Below are 22,661 nucleotides of genomic sequence, written 5' to 3'. Positions count from 1 at the left end.
CAAACAAACAAATGTCAGTGTTAGGTGAGAAAACAAGTAGATGACCACATTCGTCAGTGACTGGTGCTGATGCTGAGGAAGAGCACACCCTGACCTCATGTCTAATAGCTCACTTGCAAGAGCAACACTGAGGATGCCAGGAGCAGGCTGGCTGCAGTGAACAAGCACTGTGCTATTCGACCCAGCAAAACCACACAGGAGCAGCACAGATGTCATACAGCCAAGATGAGAGAGAGGTCACTTACCCAGATGTGCTGGAGGTCCTTGCTGTTGACAGGGTAGATGATGCAGTTGGTACCAATGAGCTTGACAGCACAGTCAATGTTGACATCTATCACCGTGCCACACTGACTGTCCTAGGGGAGGGAGAAAGTTTCCCACAAGGCTGCCATGGCACACCCCACCAAGATAGTCCCAAGTGACCTCCACTCCCCAACCAGGCAGCTTTCCTCCAAACAAGAGTGGGAGCAGAGAGGCTCAAGACTCAGGATGGGATGGGGACAAGAGACTCACGGTTGAACGCATATGGCGGACCACATCCCGGGGTACCACAGACCGGTCTTCTAGTTTCAGCTGTAAAGAAAATGTGAGTGAGAGACACGAAAACAGCAGATCTGAAAGCAGAATGCATTCTACCCAGGGTTTAGCTCATTCTACAAAAGCAAACATCCTGATGAGTAAAATCCTTCTCCAAGTGCCTGCCCTCTGACCTTGGCTGATCAGTGCTCAGGACTGGGTGGGAGACTGGCATGACACTGGGCTGTGGCTGGTACCCTGAATCCAGCTATCACTGGACACCACCCTCCTAATCTGGGTCACCCTGCCTGCCCAGCTGCAGCATGTTCCTTATCTGTGGCATTGCAGAGCCTGTCCTGTTCCCTGAGAACCCCCAGCACCTGCCATCTACTGCTACCAAGCTGCTGGACGGCCTCCAACAGCCCAGGCAGAGCAGGTCTCTGCCAGGCTAGTTTGTCTCCTCTGTTCTTGGGTCTCCAAATCTGGACTGCTCCCCTGCCACTCCTCTGCTGTAAGTGGTGGAGAGCTCCGCATCTCCCCTGTTCAAAGACTGGCAACTACATACACATCAGGAAGAGCTATCCCCTCAAACTCCACCCACCCAGTACCCCTAGCAAAGGGCTCTCCTCTCTCAACTATGAAGGATGATTCTACTACAAGGTCACCAATGCTCTGGCAAGGAGAGCTAAACAAACTCCAGAAGTAGGATGTGACTTAATGGAAGCAACGGACCACCGCCAAGCAGGAATGCAAAATTCCCATAGGGACTCAGGACCTGTTCCAGACAACAGCCTTGTGACTGATGCTAAGAAACATCAGCCTGCTGTCTACATGTGCACATGGCACCTCAGCAGCCCACTCTGGGCACCTGTGACAGGATCTAGGAGGCCACAAAGAAGCACTGACTTGCACATGTTCCAACAGTTGCTGCAATCACCCATTGCTGCCTGGCTGCCTGGCGCCTGGGACACAGGCTGAGGTCCCGAAAGGCTCTTCCCTCCTCTGCTTCAAGGCTACAGGGGTATGTGAAGAGGCCAGTGCCCCTTTCTAACTGTGAAGATACTTTGTGCTGCCCCACCCTACCTCAATTGCCCCTCTTAGCTTAGAGGTCACAAAACCACCAATTAGGGACCTAAGCCATAAAAAACAAACAAACAAACAAACAAACAAACAAACAAACAAACAAACAAACCCAGAAACTGCATTTGGGAAATTCAAGGGGTAGAGGGTCCTTGAGAAGAGCTTTGAGCTGAGTCTGCAGATCACGTTCCTGGTGGCCTCTGTCAGATCCAGGCACTGCTAGGGAGGAGGGGAGGCCTATACATGTACAGGCCTTCACTGGCATGAAGCAGAGACCCTGTATACCAGGAGGGATCCCATAGGAGAGTGACTCGCCCCCTTGCTTCTCGGCTCAGAGTGTGCTCTCCACCTGGAAACTGTCTTCAGCTCTTCCGACCCTGCCATGACAAGGAGCTCCATGTCCCCAGAGACCTACTGGCACCGGGAGCAGTGGGGAGGAAGACAGTAAAGGGGGGTGGGGTCACTATGTGCCACTCTCTTGGCCTTGCCAGTCTTGAAAGGGGACAGGCAAGGCTCTCCATCATCCTCTGTGACTGACTCTCTGCTCTGCAGCTTGGGTAATGCCGCACCACACAGTTCTACTCAATGCCCCTTCCCTTTCCTTCCATGCCCTAGCATGGGCTCTGCGGAGCTTCCTCTGCTCTGCACTATAGATCCCAGGCTGGTTTCTGGATACTGCATGTGTTACCCTTGAGGTGCCCAAAACTCCATGAAGTACATATTACCACCACCCTAACTGTCATCAACATATTGATTGACTGATTGATTGTTTTTGGAGACGGTTTCTCTGTGTAATTTTGGTGCCTGTCCTCGAACTCAGAGATCCGCCTGGCTCTACCTGGGATTAAAGGTGTGCACCACCACTGCCCAGCACTGTCATCAACATTTTACAGATAAGTAGACACACAGAAAGCTACTCAATGTCACACAGCTCACAGAAGCTACAGAGCCTGGGCCTGAACTCGGCAGCCCTGCTCCTGTTTTTTCTTTCTTTCACCATACACAACACGTAGCCCTCCCAAGAGCAGCAGAGACAGGACAGAGTAAAACATATCTCCAGTGGGTCCACACGTTCCATCCTGAAAGGTCAGGTACTTAAGTCACAGGTGCCAGACATCACCAGGAAGTGAACACCAGACTGCACTACACTGCGCATGCTTGAGTAGAAAAGGAGATTCTACTGCAAAACTAGAGCTGCAGATAACCCAAGTCCCTGCCTCCAGGGAGTGCCTGAGTGCTGCCATCAACACCGCCACCAGAACCAGACTTGAGAGGGAACCTGTAGATTTTAACTGTCATAGCCTTGAAAGTGCTCAGCAACTCAGGGCTGGCCAGCTAATGTTCAGCATTTCCTGGAAAGCATCGGTGAACAGACGTATTGGAACAGCAGGAGAGAAGCCATGACACCAAATGTTTGGCTCTGGTAGGAGGAGTCACGGCTGGTGTGAAATAAACATGGGTCACTTTGGGTACATGTAATGGAACAGGGCAAGGGGCAGGCTTATTGTCTCCTCTGGAAACAACTCAGGACAATGCTGTGGAGGAGGGAAGGAGGCTTTAAGTCATCCACTGTCCAGACAACACTGATGCTGTCCAAGTGTCTGTGTGCAGCCTCTGCTCTGCCTGGTTCCAGCTCCAGGGCAGTGAGGGAAGCAGAGCAGACACAGGCCAGGCCGTGTTCAGACACACACACACACACGCACACACACACACACACACACACACACACACACACACACACACACACACAAATGCAACATGGGGGTTATAAAGAGGTCACTCTGAGGTGACATCTGACCACAGACCTAGGTAAGGCAGTGAGCTTTCCAGAGGTTAAGAGCAGCCTTATAGATGCTGGGCAATGTCTGGAGACTAAGAGGTTACTCAGGCCCTAGGAAAGCCCATCCTGAGCAAGGCAGAAGTCCCTGTGGGCTCTGAGCCAAGGTAACACACTGGGACCATCTGCCTGTTGGCAAGGGAAAGAACTGGTTCTGTGATTTTCAACTGGGAGCCGCCACTCCATCTTCTCACCCCAGGGACATTTGGAAATGGCTGCTGATATTCCAGGCTGTCACACATGGCAGAGGCTACATCTTACGATGAAAACGACAGCTCCTGCCTGTGATTGGTCAGGAATGACTGGTCAGCCTATCAGCAATGTCCAGGCTGAGAAACCCGAGGCGGCTCAGGACACTGGGAAATAAGCTGGGTCAGAGGTCATCTCTCCTACCTCACCTGCACCCCATTTATTGTGCCCCCCCCAAATTTAAGACAGGGTCTCATTGTGCTTTGGCTGGTTTGGAACTGACTTTTTAGACCAGGCTGGCCTCAAACTCAGATAGATGCCTCTGCCTCTTGTGCGGATAAAAGCTATGTGTTACCATATCATTTACTTTTTTTAAACTGACATATAAAAGCTATACACTAGGCTGAGGAGATGGTTCAGGAGGTAAAGTGCTTGATGTGCACAGGAGGACCTGAGTTCAGACCCTCAGTCCCCATAAAAAGCCAGGTGCAATGGTGTCTCTAACCCTAGTACTGGGTGGGGGTCAGGGACAGAGAGAAGTGGAGCCTCAGACTCCCTGGCCAGCCAGTCTAGACAACAAAGTAAATGAACTCCAGATTCAGTGAGCTGTTTACAAGCAAAACAGAACATGGAGGGGCTGACGGGGCTGGTGGGTAGGAGACTTGTCACCCTGACAACTCAAGATCCACTCCCACATTCCACATGGTAGAAAAGAACCAATGTGCTGGGTGGTGGTGGCGCACACATTTAATCCCAGCACTCCAGAGGCAGAGGCAGGCAGATCTGTGAGTTCAAGGCCAGCCTGGTCTACAGAGTGATTTCCAGGACAGGCTCCAAAGCTACACAGAGAAACCCTGTCTCAAAAAAACAAAACAAAAACAAACAAAGAAAAACAAAAAGAAAGAAAAAGAAAGGAAGGAAGGAAGGAAGGAAGGAAGAGAAAGAAAGGAACAAAGAAAGAAAGAACCAATGCTTGAAAGGTGTCCTCGCCCATCACGTAAGTGCCATGACACATTTGTTCCCCACCCCACAAAATACATAAACATGGCTAAACAAATACAAATAAAGAAGCAAGAGGGTCGGTGATAATGGCACTTGCCACCAAGCCTGACACCCTGATTGGAAGCCAGATGGTAGAAGAGAACTGATTTCCACATGTGTCCTCTGACCTCTACACATCTATCATGGTATACAAGTCATACAGAGACTAAATATAGTTGCAAGAATGTAAGATTTTAGTATTTATATGTATCTGTGTTTCTGTGCACACATGTGTGCAGTACCCATGGAGACTAGAAGAGGGTGTTCAGTCACTTGGACCTGGAATTACAGGCAGTTGTGAGTTGCCTGACATGGGTGCTTAGAATCAAATTCAGCTCCTCTGGAAGAAGCCATCACTCTTAATGGCTGAGCATTTCTCCAACCCATTTACTTCAAAAACAATTAAAAATAAAAATCACAGGACTCCCCAGCACCACATGGCAGATCACAACCATCTGTAACTCCAGTTCCAGGGGATCCAACATCTCTGGCTTCCTGGGCAGGCACTACACACAAGTGGTGCACATATACACACGCAGGCAAAACACCAGACACATAAAACAATCAAAAGTAAATGAGGATGACAAAAGAGGACACCTGCTGCTGACCTCTGGCCTCCACACCCACTCATCCATCACAATTGTGCAAACGATGTGGAGAAGGCAGAGGCCAGCAGTCCCAGGGAGAAGGTGCTGCTGGAGAGTGAGCAGGTTCTGTCCTCCCCAAGGCAGATGTCCTTCCAAAGGCCCATCTGCCGAAGAGGCCACTCCTCGAACTGCCTCCCTGGGCTGCACTTGGAGCATGGGCTGTCCTGCTCGCACTCCAGAAGCTCACTCATAAAACTGACCTTGGTCCACCAGGTGCACTAAAAATTTCCCATATAAAATTCTCCAAGACTGAAAACAGGAAGCTAGAGAAAGACAGCTCCAACTAACGGGCTCCTCAAACAGGCGGAGCTGCCCAAAGGCCACAGGAAGGGTTATTTAAAATCCTTATTTTTAATTATGTGCATATGAGTACATCTGTGCGTGGGCATGTGCACATGAATGCAGGTGTCCACAGAATCCCTGGAGCTATAGTTACAGGCAATTGTAAGTCATCTGACATCAATACTGGGAACCAAACTTGGGTCCTCTGCAAGAACCATCTCTCCAACCCCCACAGAAAGGGTTTTAATGGGCCTAAACATGTATGTCTCAAAAAGAGGAGGTACCAGCCACACCACTGTCAATCATCTCCTGTCAAAACCAGGGAAAGCCAAAATGAGAGAAGCGACTGTGCCTCAGTCTCAGATGAGATGTTCCAGATTCCTGGGGGCAGGGGTGTAATCAGGATTGGTCTTTCATTTACTTGGGAGCTAGAATGCCTAGCACCATTTAAGCTTCACGCCCACTGCAGCTTGGTAAGTGTTCAAGGATAAGTAGCATCCCTGGTGAGTGGAGAAACAGGGACAGTTTATAGTGGACCCTGTTTAGACTTGTATTCAAAGAGAGAGGTTTCCCACCACTGACTGAGCTAGGCCACACCGAGACCGAAGCTATTCATCTGGCTAAGACTCCAACCAGATCCGTGAAGGGAGTACTACATCAGACTAGCATGGAAGATTTAGTCCCTATTTGCTACTTGCCAAGGAGGTAAGTAAGCCACCTACTCTCCACAGCCTGAGCTGATCTGTGTCCTAGACACACAGACGAAGAAGAGAGAAGTAAGCACAAGGAATATAGTCTACAGGTGGAATACCTGACCAGCACGTTCCCTCCCTAGCATCCTGTCCCCAAAACGAAATCAGACAGTGGTCAACTGAGGGTGTGGAGGAAGCCTTGCTCAGCCTATCGTAGACCCTGGTGAAGGTGCCTCTGGTTCTGTTGTCCCTGAAGGACCTCCTGCTTTTGCCTGTCCCCACTCCACAGCACATTGTCCTGCCTCACTGAAGGGACTGGTCCAGCCTAGCCCTCATCTGACTAAGTGGACTGGGAAGCTCCTCATGCCAGACCGAAGAGTTCATTCTTCTGTGGACATCTGAAAGTGTTGGACATCCTAGAACAGCAGTGGTTTTCAAACCACAGGTCATAACCCATTAGTGGGCGGTCACGGGCAGCATTGGGAGAAAGAGAAAGTATCTGGATGCACTACATACATGCAGGAAGGACAGGTGCTATTCTGAAGGATGGGTGTCTTTATTTCAGTTATACGTAATAAAGACACCTATGTCCTGTGTCACAAAGTAAACTGGTAATTAGGGCTCACTGTCAAAAGTCGGAAAGCTTGAGAACTCTAAGAATCCTCATGCCACCCAAGTCTCTGCCTAGCAGAGGAAGAGACATCCCACCACCAGCAACAAAACAAGCATCTGGATGTCCAAATTTAAGACATTTCCCCTTCAGAAATTTATAGTTCTGGCCTTCCTTAAAACATCCCTCCATCAGCTACAGTGGTAAATGCAGGGGCAGCAGAAAAACAGGGCTTCCGGTTTGGGGGAGCCAGGCCCCTCTTCCAGTGTCTTCCCAATTCCACACTAGAATGGGCATTTGATTGGTCAGGGATTCCGGCTTGTTCCAGAGTAAGGACTTTCTCGGAGCAGTCGACCACCACGTGGCTCAGTTGGTGGGAACTCAGCATCAGCCCCTCCTTGTGAGGATGGAAGACTTGACTTCCACAACACACTTTCTTGGCCAGAGTGTCTAAGGGCTTGGGAGAGTGGAAGGAGGAAAGCAAAGAAACACAGGCCAAGTGTTAGTCCCAGCACTTGGAAGAAGGAGGAGGAGGAGTTCTTTGAGTTTGAGGCCAGCCTGGTCTATATTGTGAGTTCCGGACTAGCTGAGACTAGATAGTGAGATCCTGTCTCAAAAATAAATAGTTTAAAAAGCATCTGAATTATTATTGTTGGCATCTTTGGCTATAACATTCCAAACATGCTCCAGGAACCACCCTATAGAAACTCTGTGAATGTAGAGGCTGGGGTCCACAGAGTCAGTCAATAGTTTTTGAATGTTTCCTATAGATTCAGGATGATACAAGAAGATAAATACAAGGGGTAGCATTTACTAGTAGAGTCTAGCATGCATAAGGCCCTGAGTTTGATCCCCCGTGGGAAGGCAGGAAGTACAGAAAGTAGAAAGAATGGATTAGACTCAGAAAGTATCTGATGAGGAACAATAAAACTGTACCTCAACATTTCAGGACTGAACCTGCTGCTAAGTTGGGTAACATGACAGATTCCTGTTCTAGACAGGAGGAGGAGCTAGGCTGCACAGGACCTGCATCCTTGAAATATTGGAACAGGACAGACACCCCACTGCAGGGCAGTCCCGTCCCGTCCTTTCCCTGGGGACCTCTGTTCTCATACTGCAAGACAGGCAGCCCACAGTCAGGAGTTATGGCATGCGGCATGGGACACAATGGCATCACTGCCTGGGACCTGCAGCAATTAGTTACCAGCTGGGCTGGGATAAGCTAGGGGTGTCGACTGTTGAGGGGACAAAGAGTGGACTGCATCCAGCTGCCTGCTAAGAGAGGGAAGGATGGAAAAGATAAGCCTGGAAGACAAGAGGCTGGTCTTTACAATGCAGTGTTTAGATGGTCAGCACAGACACTTGTGGCAGAGTTGGGAGCAAAGAATGTGCCATCAAAAGGAGCAGGGCTCTCTCTTCCCGAAGTAAAAATGCAAAGTTAAAAGCAGCCAGGCATGGTGGTGTGCACCCGCCATCTCGGCACACAGGAGGCTGAGGCAGGAGTCATGACTTAGGGGCTGGGGTATGCTGCTACACAGAGACTGTGTCTAAAAACAAAACCAGAATGGGCAGAGAGAGAAGAGGACGGATCACAGAAGTAGCGGAAAGGTCTGTGTCTCTTGAAGCTGTGTTTCCCCAGGACGAGCGGGGCTGGAGGGCCAGGTGGAGTGCAGTGAGCAGAGCCTGTCCCGGCAGACTTTGTGTGGAAGGGCCCACCTCTCAGGACCCCCAATAGCATCACTTGCTTTACAAACACCCACACTAGTCATTTCCAGGACAACGAAAAGAAACCACCTTGGGCATGTTGGTGTCCCAAGGGAACAACCGATCTGCAGACACCAGAACTGACCAAGATTGCTTCTGAGGGGGTGACATCACTATTTGGGTGAATCACTAAGTCCAAAGACGTCAAATACCCATCTTTCCACCTCCATTTCTTCCAGGGCATGGCAATAACAGGTGTCTCAGGACAGGAAACAGAGCAAAAGCACCCACCGAAAGTACTCAAGTACATTGGAGCAAGATCTGTTCCTCAAGCACAGTGAGACAAGACCACAGCAGTCACAGGGGGCCAAATGCACAGGGAAAAGTGGGGTTCTAGGTGGGGGGACGACACACAAGAACCAGGTTTTGCTGAGGACACAGCACTGCCATTCCCAAGTGAGTGCCAAGGCACCTCCTGGGAAGCAGAAGACTCCCTGGGGACAGGGCAGCACCAAGCTAGATGTACTCTTCCAGCTGCAGCTCCACAGCTTATGTTCTACAGAGTCTCTGGGGACCCTGAGTGCCACCTGCCTAGCACCTCTTCTTGCTGTAGGCCATGCTTCTACTCTTAGCACATGAGTGATCTGTTTGGGAAGTGCATCCCTACAGAACCCAAAGTAAGTCAGCTGAAAGGACAAGCCTCAGTAAGCATGGCCCTTAGGGACTAGAACACCAAGGCAGTCTCCTGAAGAGCTAATAGCTCAGGCCAGAGAAGCCAAATGCATGTGAAGTAACATTTACAAAGGATGGAATGAGATACAGAAATTAACACAGTTGTGTTACTTCAGTACATTAACAAATTGAAAGGATTTTTGGTCTATCAGGGGAGACTCATGAGGAAACCCCACAATAAATTGTGTAATATTAATAACCTTCTAGCTTATGTGGTCAACATCTCTACCTACCCCTTTTATGAGTCGGGATACTCCCATCCTGGTGATGCCTTATGGCTGGAGGCTGGATCAGAGCACATCAGAATGCACACAGAGAGCTGATATGAGCCCGTCCTCAGAGGTTGCTGTAGCTAGCGTTTTCCTGCCTGGCCCACAGTCAGGACAAATCTCTCTCACCTGCCAGTCCCACAGCCGCTCAGACCCGACCAAGTAAACACAGAGACTTATATTGGTTACAAACTGTATGGCCGTGGCAGGCTTCTTGCTAACTGTTCTTACAGCTTAAATTAATCCATTTCCATTAATCTATACCTTGCCACATGGCTCGTGGCTTACCGGCATCTTCACATGCTGTTTGTCATCATGGCGGCGACTGGCAGTGTCTCCCTGACTCAGCCTTCCACTTCCCAGCTTTATTCTCCTCCTTGTCCCGCCTACACTTCCTGCCTAGCCAATGGTCAATCAGTGTTTTATTTATTGACCAATCAGAGCAACACATTTGTCATACAGAACATCCCACAGCAGGTTGCTGCTAACATACCTCAGCAGTTACAAAGGGCTCTTGGTTACAGAGATGAACAGCAACACTCAAGTCCCAGGACAGAAAACAGGACATCTCCAGCCCAGCAGAGGTACTGGAGGAAAGAACACCAAGATGGGCCATACAGCTGGGCACCGCAGAAGACAGGAGACGCTGGGCTGAGCCATGTTGAAGTAAGTCTCACACCCAGGCCCACCCCAGGGAGAGGAAAGCAGCCTTGTGGTAGAACAGGTAGGGTACAGACAACGGCACCAAGACCAGAACCAACGATGATGCTTCCTACACAATTACACATTCCTTCCCCTGGGAGTGCACAACCTTTAGAGGACTCTCTGGCCTCATGAGCAATCACAAACCTGACGAGGACATAGGTCCTGAGGGCTAGGATGCTGCATCTTGCACTGAGCAACCACAAAGTGGTGGGGGGCTGGCCACATGCTACTGAGCAGCTTTTGAAGGGCAACTGGTGGAAACCAATAAAGAATTCCTTAAAATTAGGGGAGTCTTGCAATGAACTCGGGCTTGCTGAAACAGCAGGGTCATGGAGCATCAAAAATGGAGGTGGCTCTCAGGAGGAAGAGGCTGTTTAGTGTGGCTGCTGATTGGAATCCCCATAGAGTGCTTTAAAAATAGAGTTCTGGGGCTGGAGAGATGGCTCAGTGATTAAGGGCACTGGCTGCTCTTCCAGAGGACCAGGGTTCAGTTCCCAGAACCCATATAACTGACAACAGTCTGTAACTCCAGCCCCACTGATTCAGCACCTTCTCCTGGCCTCCTCAGATACCAGACATACACATGGTGCAGACACACATTCAGGCAAGCCACCCACACACATTAAAAAAAAAAAAAAAAAGGCCAGGCATAGTGGTACATGCCTTTAATCCTAGCACTTGGGAGGCAGAGGCAGAGTTTGAGGTCAGCCTAGTCTACATATACAAAGTTCTCAGCCAACTAAGGCTACACACACACACTTACACACACACACAAATTCTAATTGAAAAAAAATAGCATTCTGATTTTTTTTCCAGGCCTGCGAACTGAACCCAGGGCCTCAGAGGTGCCGTACAAACTGGAAATCCATTTCTTTTGTTTCTTTCTTTCAGGTCTCACTACATAGCCCAGGCTAACCCTGAACCCCCTGCCTCAGGTTCCTGAATCACAGGTATGTGTATCACACTCCACTGGGACATTTGTTTTTAACAGACTGGCCTGTAGATCAAGGCGTGAAAGAATGGTAGCTTAAAATAATTAACACTGTACACTGCTCAGAATTCCCTGACAACCCTTTCTGTGGGTCAGCCCTGGGGACAGACACACTGGCACCAAGTCCTCAAAAGGATATGGCCTCAGCTTTGAGAGACTCTGCTCAGGTGGGCCAGACTCAAAGCTGGGCCAGTGCTGGGGGAATGGGAAGTGCTGAGAAAGAGAGGAAGGACTGGACCCAGCCAGCTGTTGCCATGGAAGCAAAGATCAGATTCTGCTAGCATGCAGATGACACTGCTTTGCCATCCTAAAGACTTGCAGGTGGCAGCGCAGCTTCCCTCACAGGAGTGCAGTTTTAGAGGTAGGGCCCTGGTCATTAATAAATTATAGTAAAATCTCCACAGGGAAGAAAGGAGTGTGCCCTCGTGGGAGGATGCTAGTCCCGATCTCTGGGTTGGCCCTCGGGATCTTCTTGGGGGTGTTCCTCCTACTTTGTCCCCATTGTATAATGTGACCTGTAGGTAGTGTCAAGTCACCAGCCCTCCTGAGGCTGAGCAAGGAGTCTCACCTCACCCAGGCAGGGCAATGGCTTCCCGTGGCCATGCTCCCCAAAGCTGCAAACTGACAGCTGATCAATAGCCACTCTACAAAGTGCATTATCCTGCTTTGGTAGGCAGACTTGCCCAAGAAAGGATTCACTCAGCATTGCTATTTTTAAAAATGCAAATATAGTAGGAAAAGGCAGTAAAAATAATCCATGAGAGACTTGAACTGAGTCTGTGGGGGCTGGGGGTGGGGGAAGAGGCAGGGTCCCACTACAGAGTATGAGTGCTGACCATCCTATGGCAGTCTCATTTCCTGAACAGTCTTGCTTTTGTTTTGGATCACTCCTGGTGGCCAAAGACCACACTAGAACTTTCCAGTGACATGCAGCTGAGCAAACTCACATAGGCAGGACTCATGACCTATCAGAACAACTGCTTTTCACACCCCTGTGGCCAGCTGGGACTCTTCCACAGGGAAGCAAAGGCTTGGGAAAGCATGGAAAGCCAAAGATGAAATATAAGATACCGGGGATGAGAACGGGTTGTGACAATCCCAACAATCTCTAAAGTCGACTGGCACGCACCACTGTATATTGGATATTTTTGTTTGTTTTTCGAGACAGGGTTTCTCTGTAGCCCAGGCTGGCCTCAAACTCACAGAGATCTCCCTGCCTCTGCCTCCCGAGTGCTGGGTTATTGGATATTGGATATTGGATATTTATATTACGATTTGTAACAGTAAATGCCTTGGCTGCTCCCTCCATTATATGGGCTGGCTCTATTTTCCCCATTCCTGGGCCCTGGGTGTGAGATCACGTGGTGTGTGTGTGCACACGTGTGTGCACCTGGAAACTGAAGGGGACTAGGAGGAGCACCAGGGTGACTATGACTGCAATAGCCCTGTACCCAAAGACCACATATCCCTAGTAGAGGCTGAGAACAGAGGTCATCTCAAGGGCCTCTTATGTCTGTCTTAAAGGAGGGTGATGGTCCTGCTTGCAGATCTGTCTGCTGATGCTAAGTCAGGGAGTTCCCCAAGCCAGATGCCCTCTCTTGCTTTCTTCCCACGTGCCCATCCCAGCCAAGCGACTCAGTGTGAACTGCCCAGGAAGGCAGATAATATGCAGAAGCCCAACTTACAAGAAGGCACAGGGACAGGGTATGAGCAGGAGGCATCAAACTTAACCTGGTGGTCTCCAAGTCTGAGCTCTAAGCTCACCTCTCCTCCCTAAGGGCTGACTGAAATACAGCTACCCAATAAAGAAGTCTAGGTTCCTGCTGGCTTGTTTTCTCTCATTTACTATGCTACTCACTTGCTCAGACTGTCCATTCATTCATTCATTCATTCATCTATCCATCCATTCATTCAATCAACTACTGGTTGTCTATGGGTTTGACAGACCCTGTCCCAGATGCTAACAAAACATCAGGGACTAGCACGGGCTAGCACAGGGTGGGAACAGTCCCACTCCACATGCCCCACATGGCCACATTCATCTTTGGCTCAGTGCTCCCTCATTAGAAGGGCTTCTCTGGCAGCCCTGTCTGGAAGCACTCTCCATGGTGTCCCTGCCACTTGCTTTCCTTTTCTCCACAGCAGTTTATGGCCCCTGATTCCCGTGTCTGTCTGTCTGCCTATGGGCCCAAGTGTGAAACCCATATGGATAGGCACTGTTCCCCCACAGCATCCTCAAGCAAGTTCCCAACACAGGAGGATATAGCTAAGGGACTGCTAGTGACACACTGCAGGGGAGCCCTCGGAGAGAGGACACGTGTCAAGAGTGGTAAGCAGTTCCCAGTGCTATGAAAGACCCAGTGTCACAGAAAGGGTACGCTTATATCCAACACAACACAAAGTCCCACAGAGTGGTATGAGCAGAAGCCTCACCAGTGGAACTGGAGAACCCAGGAAAGAGGGATGAGGTCATGCTGCTTGGAGGACTAGGGTCAAAGAAGAGGAGAAAAAGAAGGAGGTAGGTGAAGAAATGAAGGCAGAGGAAAAGGCATGGGCCTGGAGAGGTGGCTCACTGGTTATGGTTATGATAATGTACTACTTTTGCAAGGATACGGAGTTCAATCCCAAAACCCACACTGCCCAATAGCCTTTAATTCCAGCTTTAGGAGAGCCAACGCCCTCTTCAGGACTCTGTGGGCGCGCGCACGCGCGCACACACACACACACACACACACACATACACACACACAATTAGAAATAAGATAAATCTTTAAAAAGAAAGTAGTCAGGCAGGAAGTCACAGAGGGAAGCTGGGATAGATGAAGGCAGCCCATGGAGGCAGCAGTGTCTACAAAGAACTCTTGCACAGGAAGAAACTGACATCCATGCCAGTGGGCCTCATCAGAACGATCCTTCAGGAAAGCTGGATTTTCGAGTGGGCTGCCAGGATTCCCAAGGCTGGGAAAGGCCAAGCCCAGAGCAGCACCTGCTGCTATCATGCAAAGGGGCCACGGTGGCTTTACCCTAGCACCTCAAAGATAGGTGAGCTATCAGGTCCCTAGAAGGCCCCTTGCAGCAGCCACCTTTTTGATACATGGCTCCCTCTCAAGCAGGCCAGCACTGCTGAGGTGGAAACAATCCATAATGGCTGGCCACAGCAGGCACACGAACCTTTGCACAACACCTCTGGTCAGTATCCTGGCCCAGAAGTTTGTCTTCTGGATTACTTTCCCATCGCTGTGATAAAGCCTTATGATCAAAGCAATTTAAAAAGCGTATAATCCAGCTCACAGTTTCAGAGGGTTAGAGTCCATGATGGCGGAGCAAAGGCATGGCCAAAAGAAGAGCTGAGAGCTAACATCTGACCCACAGCAGGAAGCAAAGAGAGAAAGCATACTGGGAAGAAGGTGAGTCCTTTGAAATCCCAAAGTTGGCCCAGCAACACAACTACTCCAACAAGGCCAACTAGCAGCCAAGACACACTGGGGAAACTCAAGGCCTCCCACCCAAAGCACACAGGCAAGGTCCTCTTTTCCATGACCATCAAAGTGCCAAATGACCCCAGAGCACTGCCGTTCCCAAAGTGCTACGCTCCTGCCGGGCAAGCAACAGTCCACCTACTGCGTACAGAGGATCACGCTGCGAACTACAGAGGCGCACAATCTCTGTCTTTCACAAACCAACACTGGGACAAGACACTGGAAAGCCGTCCACTGTCCAGGAAGAACCAGGGAAGGTGTGCAGCTCAAGGTTTAGAGCTAGAACACTTCTGCTAGAGAGATCTGGGACTCAGCTGCTGAAGGTCTCAGCTCTTTAACAGTACGTATAAATAGGAACAGGGTTTAACTACTAAAACAATGCAAGACACCTGCACGCCAGTGGTCAAACTTGAAGGACGAATAGGATCCCAAGGTCAAGGCCTAGCAAGCAGGCCAACAAATAATCCAATTCAAAAATGTGGGAGTTGGAGATGGCTCAGTGCTTAAGAGCACAGGCTGATCTTAAAGAGGACCTGAGTTCAGTTCCCATGGCGGCTCACAACCATCTGTAACTCTGTTCCAGGGGATCCAAAGCATACATATGATACAAGATATACATGCAGGCAAACACTCATACACAAAATAATCTTTTAAAAAGCCAAAAACAGCTTTGAAGGAGTCGTGCTCGCCTTTAATCCTAGCACTCAGGAGGCAGAGGCATGTGGGTCTTTGTGGGTTTGAGGCCAGCCTGGTCTACAGAGTAAGTTCCAGGGCAGTCAAGGTTACACAAAGAAACCCTGTCTCGAAAAACAAACAAACAAACAAACAAACAAACCAACCAAAAAAAAAAAGGCAAAAAACAATTTACTTCAACAGTCATATGTCTAACAAAGATACACAAATGGCCAATCTACCACACGTCTGTCACACTGTGTAGGCTGTGGATAAAGGCTCTTGCAGCTCAAGTCTGACAACTTGATTTCGATGCTCAGAACCCAAGTCAAGGCAGAGAGAGAAAACTAGCTGAACCCTGAAGGGCAAAATGCCAAGGGGAGGGTACTGATAGAGATACTTGGTCCCTTAAGCTTTTTAAAATACCCCTGTTCAAATTCAGATAGGCCTGATTCCCCCATCTGTGGCACCACAGGCCACTGAGAAAACTCCACCCCAAGAGGGATCCCGGGATTCCCTAAAGAGCAGAGCCAGCCTCCTCCCTGCGGCTGCACTAAACTGGATCCAGCTCAGCAGACTGGCAAAAAAGACCACACTTCAGAGAGGAAAGGAAGGAGGCGACATACCTGAAGGGCTCTGAAGGACAGGATCCGCAAAGCAGATAGGAACCAAAGATCCACTCCAAAGAACTGTCTGAGCTGACCCAGGGTTATCAAGATCCAAAGCTAACCTGGACAGTGTAGAGCAGTTACACAGAAAGCTTCATGCATAATGAAGCAGAGAGGAGATCTGCAGCGGTGTGGGCTCAGAGTCCCAGCTACTTAGGAGGCCTAGGCAAGAGGATCTGAAATTTTGAGCCCAGCATGGTCTACATAGTGAGTTCCAGGACTGCCAGAGCTACATAGACCCTAAAAAGAAAAAAAGACACACAAAGACATACACACAAACACACACACACACACACACACACACACACACACACACACACACACACACACAAAATACAGGGGGAGGAGGGGGCTGGGGCTGGGGCTGAGTGGGCAGAGTTCTCACCTAGATTCTCAAAACTACATAACCAGGCATGATGACACAGTATTTCAGCACTCAGGAGATAGAGGAAGGAGCATGTTCAAGGACATGCTCAGCTAGAAACATGAAACCATATAAAACAAAAACAAAAAACAAAAACAAAAAATAACCCAGACATATACACACTAGAATATGCATGGAACAGACCTGGTCACAGAAACATGACAAATATGCTCTTTTGGCTTTTTGGAATACTGTGCCATTTGCACGTATCTATTCAGACACAGGAACATTTAGATTTCAAGTTAGCCTTACGACTAGAGATTAACAAATAATGTACTCTGCCCATTTCAAAAAGCCAGAGATGAGATTTTGATGGTTTCCACCAGGAAGAAATATCAAATTTCAGGTATAGCTCAGTGGTAGAGCACTTGACTAGCATGCAAAGGCTCTGGGGCTGATCTCAGTGAGAAAATAGTTTCATGGGCCAAATCAGCAGTAGTTCCCCCGAAACTACCTCACTCATACTAAATGGCTTCCAACCACAGTGGGGAAAGGCAAGCAGAGTTAAGTGTCCCATAAGGTCAGGTTATCTGCTCAGCACCTCAGAGGTAAGCTTATCCATTCCCAGTTTATTTATTTATTTGTGGACACGGCAATCACAGATCTGCACATGCTCCTCCTGGCTCACTTCACCCCCTGGTCTAGTCATACGCATGGGGGCTGTATCACCCCCTAAGCTCAAGGTATCACAGACTAAACTATCCTGTACAAGGACAGCCCCAGACCCAGGGTGCAGGAGACAGTCAACTGTATCCCAACCCTCTAGATACTGCTAATGAGCCCAGCATCCTGCATGTCACCCCAAATCCTCACCATCATGCTAGGCAACAGGCATTCTGAGATGCACTGCAAACAGACACTACCCACTGAGATGCCAGTTAAAATGAACCAAGGGTCTTTAAATGCACCCAGCCATCCCATGTGGGAACTTATCCCAAGCAAATTAAGACAAAGATGTGGGTCTGGAGAGATGGCTCAGTGGTTAAGAGCTGCTCTTCCAAAGGACCAAGGTTCAATTCTCGGCACCCACATGGCAACTCACAACTGTGTGTAACTCCAGTTCCAGGAGCTCTGACACCCTCATACAAACATACATACAAGCAAAAGCCCCAGTGTACACGAAATAAATAGTAAATCTTTATTTAAAAAAAAGTATAATGTAAATGAAAATGTAAATGAAGTTAGTCCCCTATTCTAAACAGATCCAAGACAGACCAGAGTTAGTCCCTCTCTCAGGACACTGTATGCTTTCAGCAGAAGTCCTCTCTCAAGATGTTTTTCTAGGAGGTGGGTGGGCAGTTCAGTCAGTAGTGTGCTTGCCAGATAAGCATGAGGACTGAGTTCATACTCCACAGCTCACTAGATCATCAACCTTACTCAATAGTCAGAGACCTGTCTGGGACATAAGGTAGAGAATGATTCAGGAAGATATAAGATGACCTTTGATTCTACATGTACATGCTCCTGACCACACACACACACACACACACACACACTCATAAACACACTAACATTGCTATTTTTTAAACAGAAGCCTTTCTCACACACACATACACACCTTTGCAATGAACCTCCATCTCAGGAGTCTTATGGGAAATGAAAGACCAGAGTCACTTACTTCATTTCTAACCCGTGCCAAGTGCTTGTCTGCATGTTTGAGAACACTGACCCCACTGCACCCAACTAGAGCAAAGGTCCTGCACACCGCAACAGCCCTTCAGAAGGGAACTGGAGTAGGAATGCCACAAATATTACTGGAAGAAACAAGCAGAATACTTCAAAACATGTGGCTGTGCTGCCCAACAGCCCGACAGCAGGAAGAGCACACAGGTGACAGGAAGCAGAGGGTGATTTCCAGAGGCTGAGCTCTGGTCTGCCTGTCAGTGAAGGTGAGGCTGTGCACTCCAGAACATGGTCAATTTCAGGTGTCCACGGCTGGGACAGAAGCGCCCAGGGCACTGCAAACTTGGTCCCTCTCGGCATGTGCTCATAGTCCTCTGGAACCTTTCCTCTTGGTACAGCTTGTTTAGTAGGAGTGAGAAGACTACAGTTAGCACGAGAGATTTTTCTGAGCAGAAATACTGATATATTATAAAAGATTAAAATAAACATCCACTGGAATATAAAACACAAAGCAGTTATCTCAGTGACTGCATTACAGGAAACTTTTAAGCCTAATTTTTAGGATTCTTGGATTTTTTTGGGGGGGTGGGGGTACAGACTGGGCATCCTTATTCCAAAACTTTGAAATGCTCTGAAATCTGAACGCTATCTCAAAAAGGTTTGGATTCAGGAGTGGAGAGATGGCTCAACAGTTAAGAGCACTGGCTGCTCTTTCAGAGGCCATGAGTTCAACTCCCAGCACCCACATGGTGGCTCACAGCCCTCTGTAACTCCAGTCCCAGGGGATCTGATGGCCTCTTCTGATATGTGCAGGCACCAGGCGCACACATGGTACACAGACATACAAGCAAAACACTCATAAACATAAATAAATATTTTTAAATTGAAACTACATACATATATGAAATTATACTGCCATGGTGGTACACACCTTTAATCCCACTACTTGAGAGGCACAGGCAGGGAGATTTCTTTGAGTTTGAGGCTAGCCTGGTCTACATTGAGTTCCAAGCCAGCCAGAGAGCCACACAGAGAGATCTCATCTCAAAAACAAAAAGGTGGGGAAAAGTGATTAAGGAAAACACCCAATGTTGACCTCTAGCCTCCCCATTCATGCAGCACACCCAAGCACCTACACATGCATATACACATATACACACCCACAAATGCATACACACATATAAACAAGCACACAAACGTACAAAAAAACGCAGCACAGACTCTCCTCACATTGGTCTACTCTTCTGGAGGAAGAGTCCTGGGTCCCTGTCACTCTTCTAGATCTCACAGCAGGTAACCATATATTTACAGTGAACGTTTGGGGGTGGGGTGGGTTGGGGTTAAGATTATTTATATGTGTGTATGTAGGGAATAAGCACAGAGACCAGAAGGGACCAGAGGGAATCAAATCCCCTTGGAGTTAGAGTCACAGGCTAAAGCCTACTTTTATAAAGGGTTTCTCTAAAATCTTTGAGAGGTTTGGGGAGTTTGTTTGGCTGAGGGAGACCAGGTCCCAGACAGGATGATAAAAAAAGCTGAGATGGCTGGGTCCATCTCCGTGACTCTAGGAAGGCACACATTGCTGTGTTTACTTCAATATTTTACCATCATTAGAACAAAATGGCACCTCATCTCTCCTGTGATTCTCTGAAACCCTGGCATAACTATGACCACTGTTCTGTCTGCGCTGTTCCCCATCTCCCAGCACTCTAGCCTCAACTCTGTGCCAGGCAGGAACACCTGCTACTCCCCAAATGCCTTCCAGGTACTCCACCTGACAAACCTTCTCATGGCCCTGTCTTCCTCTCTACCCACTGCTCACTCTCAAAGCTTTTATCACTGTCTTAGGTTTTCACTGGGGAGTTAGGCCTAAAGTTAAAGAACATCAGTAAAGTTAACTGGGAAAGCCTTTCCAGTCTATCCTAAGTCAACACAGGCTTTCCTCCCTGGGTTCTGATTAAGTTGTTGGTTCACAGTTGGGGTCATTTTGTTCTAAAATCCAACCCGTTCAACACTCCATGCTTGGCGCACATGCAAAGTCATGCCCGTGAAATGCCCTAAGACAGCTCATCTGCACTGCAGAAGTTTCCTGTCTGCACACTCTCCAGCTGGCTACTAATTCACAGTGAGAACCTGTCAGGTCATCTACTGCCCCTCTGCAGTGCGGCCTCACTAGCTCCCGAGTCTGTTGCTCAAAGACCTGCTGCCACAGAGCAAGCAGGTTGCAAAGTCTTTTAAGGGACAGCTGACTAGGTAGCTTGGGGACATTGCCCAGATTTAACTTAAGTTCTTCCATGTTAGACTCATGACCTTGAGCAGGGCCCCAGACTTGTCCTCATCTGTAAAATAATAACACTACCTGCTTCACTGGGCTTGGGCTTAGGAAAGTGAACAGGAATGGGTAATGGTGGCGCACGGCTTTAATGCCAGCAAAGGGGAGGCAGAGGCAGGCAGATCTCTGTGAGTTCAAGGCTAGCCTAGTCTACAGAGTGAGTTCCAGGATAGGCTCCAAAGCTACACAGAGAAACCCTGTCACACAAAAAAACAAAAACAAAAAGAAAGTGGACATGGAGCTGGAGAGATGTCTCTGTGGTTAAGAGTACTTCCGCTCTTTGAGAAGGCACCGGTCTGATTCCTGTCTGTAACTCCAGTTTCAGGGGATCTGGCCTCTGAGATAAGGTTGCACATAAGTGGTGCATGACCAAAACACACGAACATAACAAATAGTAATTAAAGAATGCTTTAAAATGAATGTCTTAGAAAACCCTTCCAGTTGTGTCTAGAGCAGAACATGTGCATGGGGATGGAGTCCCATTATTTGTGGTCAGGACCAGCATCTCTTAGCAGCTCTCTCCTTCCATTCCACTTCTAGCTCAGTTCTCTAAACAGTCCAGTGTCCCTGAGATCCCTTTAGGAAGGCTGAGGCCAAAACGTTCTCCTAACATTAAGATGTTATTTACCTTTTCACTCTCATCTTTTCACAGATCCACGTGTGATGATGCCATTGCTTTTATGGTTAATGGAAATTGTGTCTGATACCCTTGTGTTCTAAAGTTTATTTTAATGTCTTGCATGCCAAAGCCTTAAGAGATGCAACTCGTATAATAAAACTCCACCGAGGTCCACAGTAATTTTTAGGTTAGAGGAATTATGATGTCTAAGTTTTGTTCTGTTTTTTTTTTGTTTGTTTGTTTTTTTGAGATAGGGTCTGGCTATGTAAGCTCAGGCTGGTCTCAAACTCTCCACCCTCTTGCCTCAGCCTCTCAAGTACTGGGGTTATAAGCATGCGCCATCACACTCAACCATAAGTTTGGAACAGCTAAACAGACCATTTCTCCAGCACCCTACATGCACTCCTGCTCCAGCTGCCCTTCCAGCTGCCACTGTTGTTCCATGCTCTTCTCTTTCAAGGGCTAAAGGTGTATCCCAGGCTCCTACACCACTGAATGTGAACTGCACCTTCACACGGGCTCAGCCCCTGCAGCCTTACATGCAGGTATGCACTCCCTCCCCAGCAAACCCCCGTAAACCAGTGATATGTAGTGAGACCTTTTCTCAAAAACAAAACAACTGTAAGATAACGTTTTACTGGAACTCTGTCTGACCATTCATTTGGTTAGCATCCCCAAGTGCTTATGTGCAGAACTGAGGAGTGGTGATGGAGACAGTGAAGCCCATTAGCCTAATATTTATCATCAGCCCCTTCCAGAAAAAGCTTGCTGGTCCCTGGTCTAGAGGGCGGAGAGTGTCTTCTCCCTGCAGCCATCTGGCCAGAGCAAGAGAAGCTAGTTAGTGTCAACTCTTCACTGTAGTAGCACAAGCAGGCCTGGGTTCAAATCTGCACTCTGCCTTGGGCTAGCTATCTGACCATGGACAAGTTACAAACACTCTCTGGGTTTCTCTCCATCTCTACAATGGGACACCAGCCACTTTGGGGGAGACGGCATGTAGAAAGTTGTGTCCCCCAGCAGCAGCTCACTGAGCCAAGCTTTATACAAGAGCAAGTCCAGTAAAACAACTATCATCTCCTCTTGGAGTGCTTGCATCACACTCAGAAACCTTGTATTTTCACCCTAAAAGAGCAAGCATTATGTACTAATAACCACCAGCAGCAGCAATAGCAGAGGGGGAGAAAGATACAGTAGCCATTAGGTTTACCTAGTCAGCCAGTCTTTGGTGGCCACCTTTTGATGATTTCTGGAAACATTCTCTCTCATTCTCATTCTCATTCTCATTCTCCCTCCCTCCCTCCCTCCCTCCCTCCCTCCCTCCCTCCCTCCCTCCCTCCTTCCCGCTCAGTGGGAAAAAGAAATACTCAAAATCAACTGCACACTAAAACTTGGGTAGAGGGTTTAAAAAGTGAACCTCTGAACCCATGGGGCTTTGAAGGACCCACATGTCATCAGTGTGATTCAGAGGGCGGGCCCGGCTAGCAGAAGCATCACTGGAACTTGTTAGACCTACGGAGCAATCTGCACTGAAGAGGCCCATGTGTAGGCA

At 48.5% G+C, this 22,661-nt stretch overlaps 1 protein-coding gene across 2 annotated transcripts in view; it reads right to left on the bottom strand.

The window, feature by feature from the left end:
- Ube2o (ubiquitin conjugating enzyme E2 O) overlaps window positions 1–22,661 on the bottom strand; it is a 47,822-nt gene that overhangs the window by 12,982 nt on the left and 12,179 nt on the right. For both annotated transcript variants that reach the window (XM_052756098.1, XM_052756099.1), the window contains exons 2-3: window positions 514–573; window positions 246–356 (exon numbers count right to left, since the gene is read on the bottom strand). In XM_052756098.1, the coding sequence (XP_052612058.1) occupies window positions 246–356; window positions 514–573 (171 nt within the window). The remainder of the gene's footprint in view (window positions 1–245; window positions 357–513; window positions 574–22,661) is intronic.

This window comes from Peromyscus californicus, unplaced genomic scaffold, assembly GCF_007827085.1.
Source record: "Peromyscus californicus insignis strain IS unplaced genomic scaffold, ASM782708v3 Scaffold_3__1_contigs__length_106647218, whole genome shotgun sequence".
In the NCBI taxonomy this organism is placed as follows: domain Eukaryota; kingdom Metazoa; phylum Chordata; class Mammalia; order Rodentia; family Cricetidae; genus Peromyscus; species Peromyscus californicus.
This window is presented reverse-complemented; position numbering and strand designations above follow the sequence as displayed.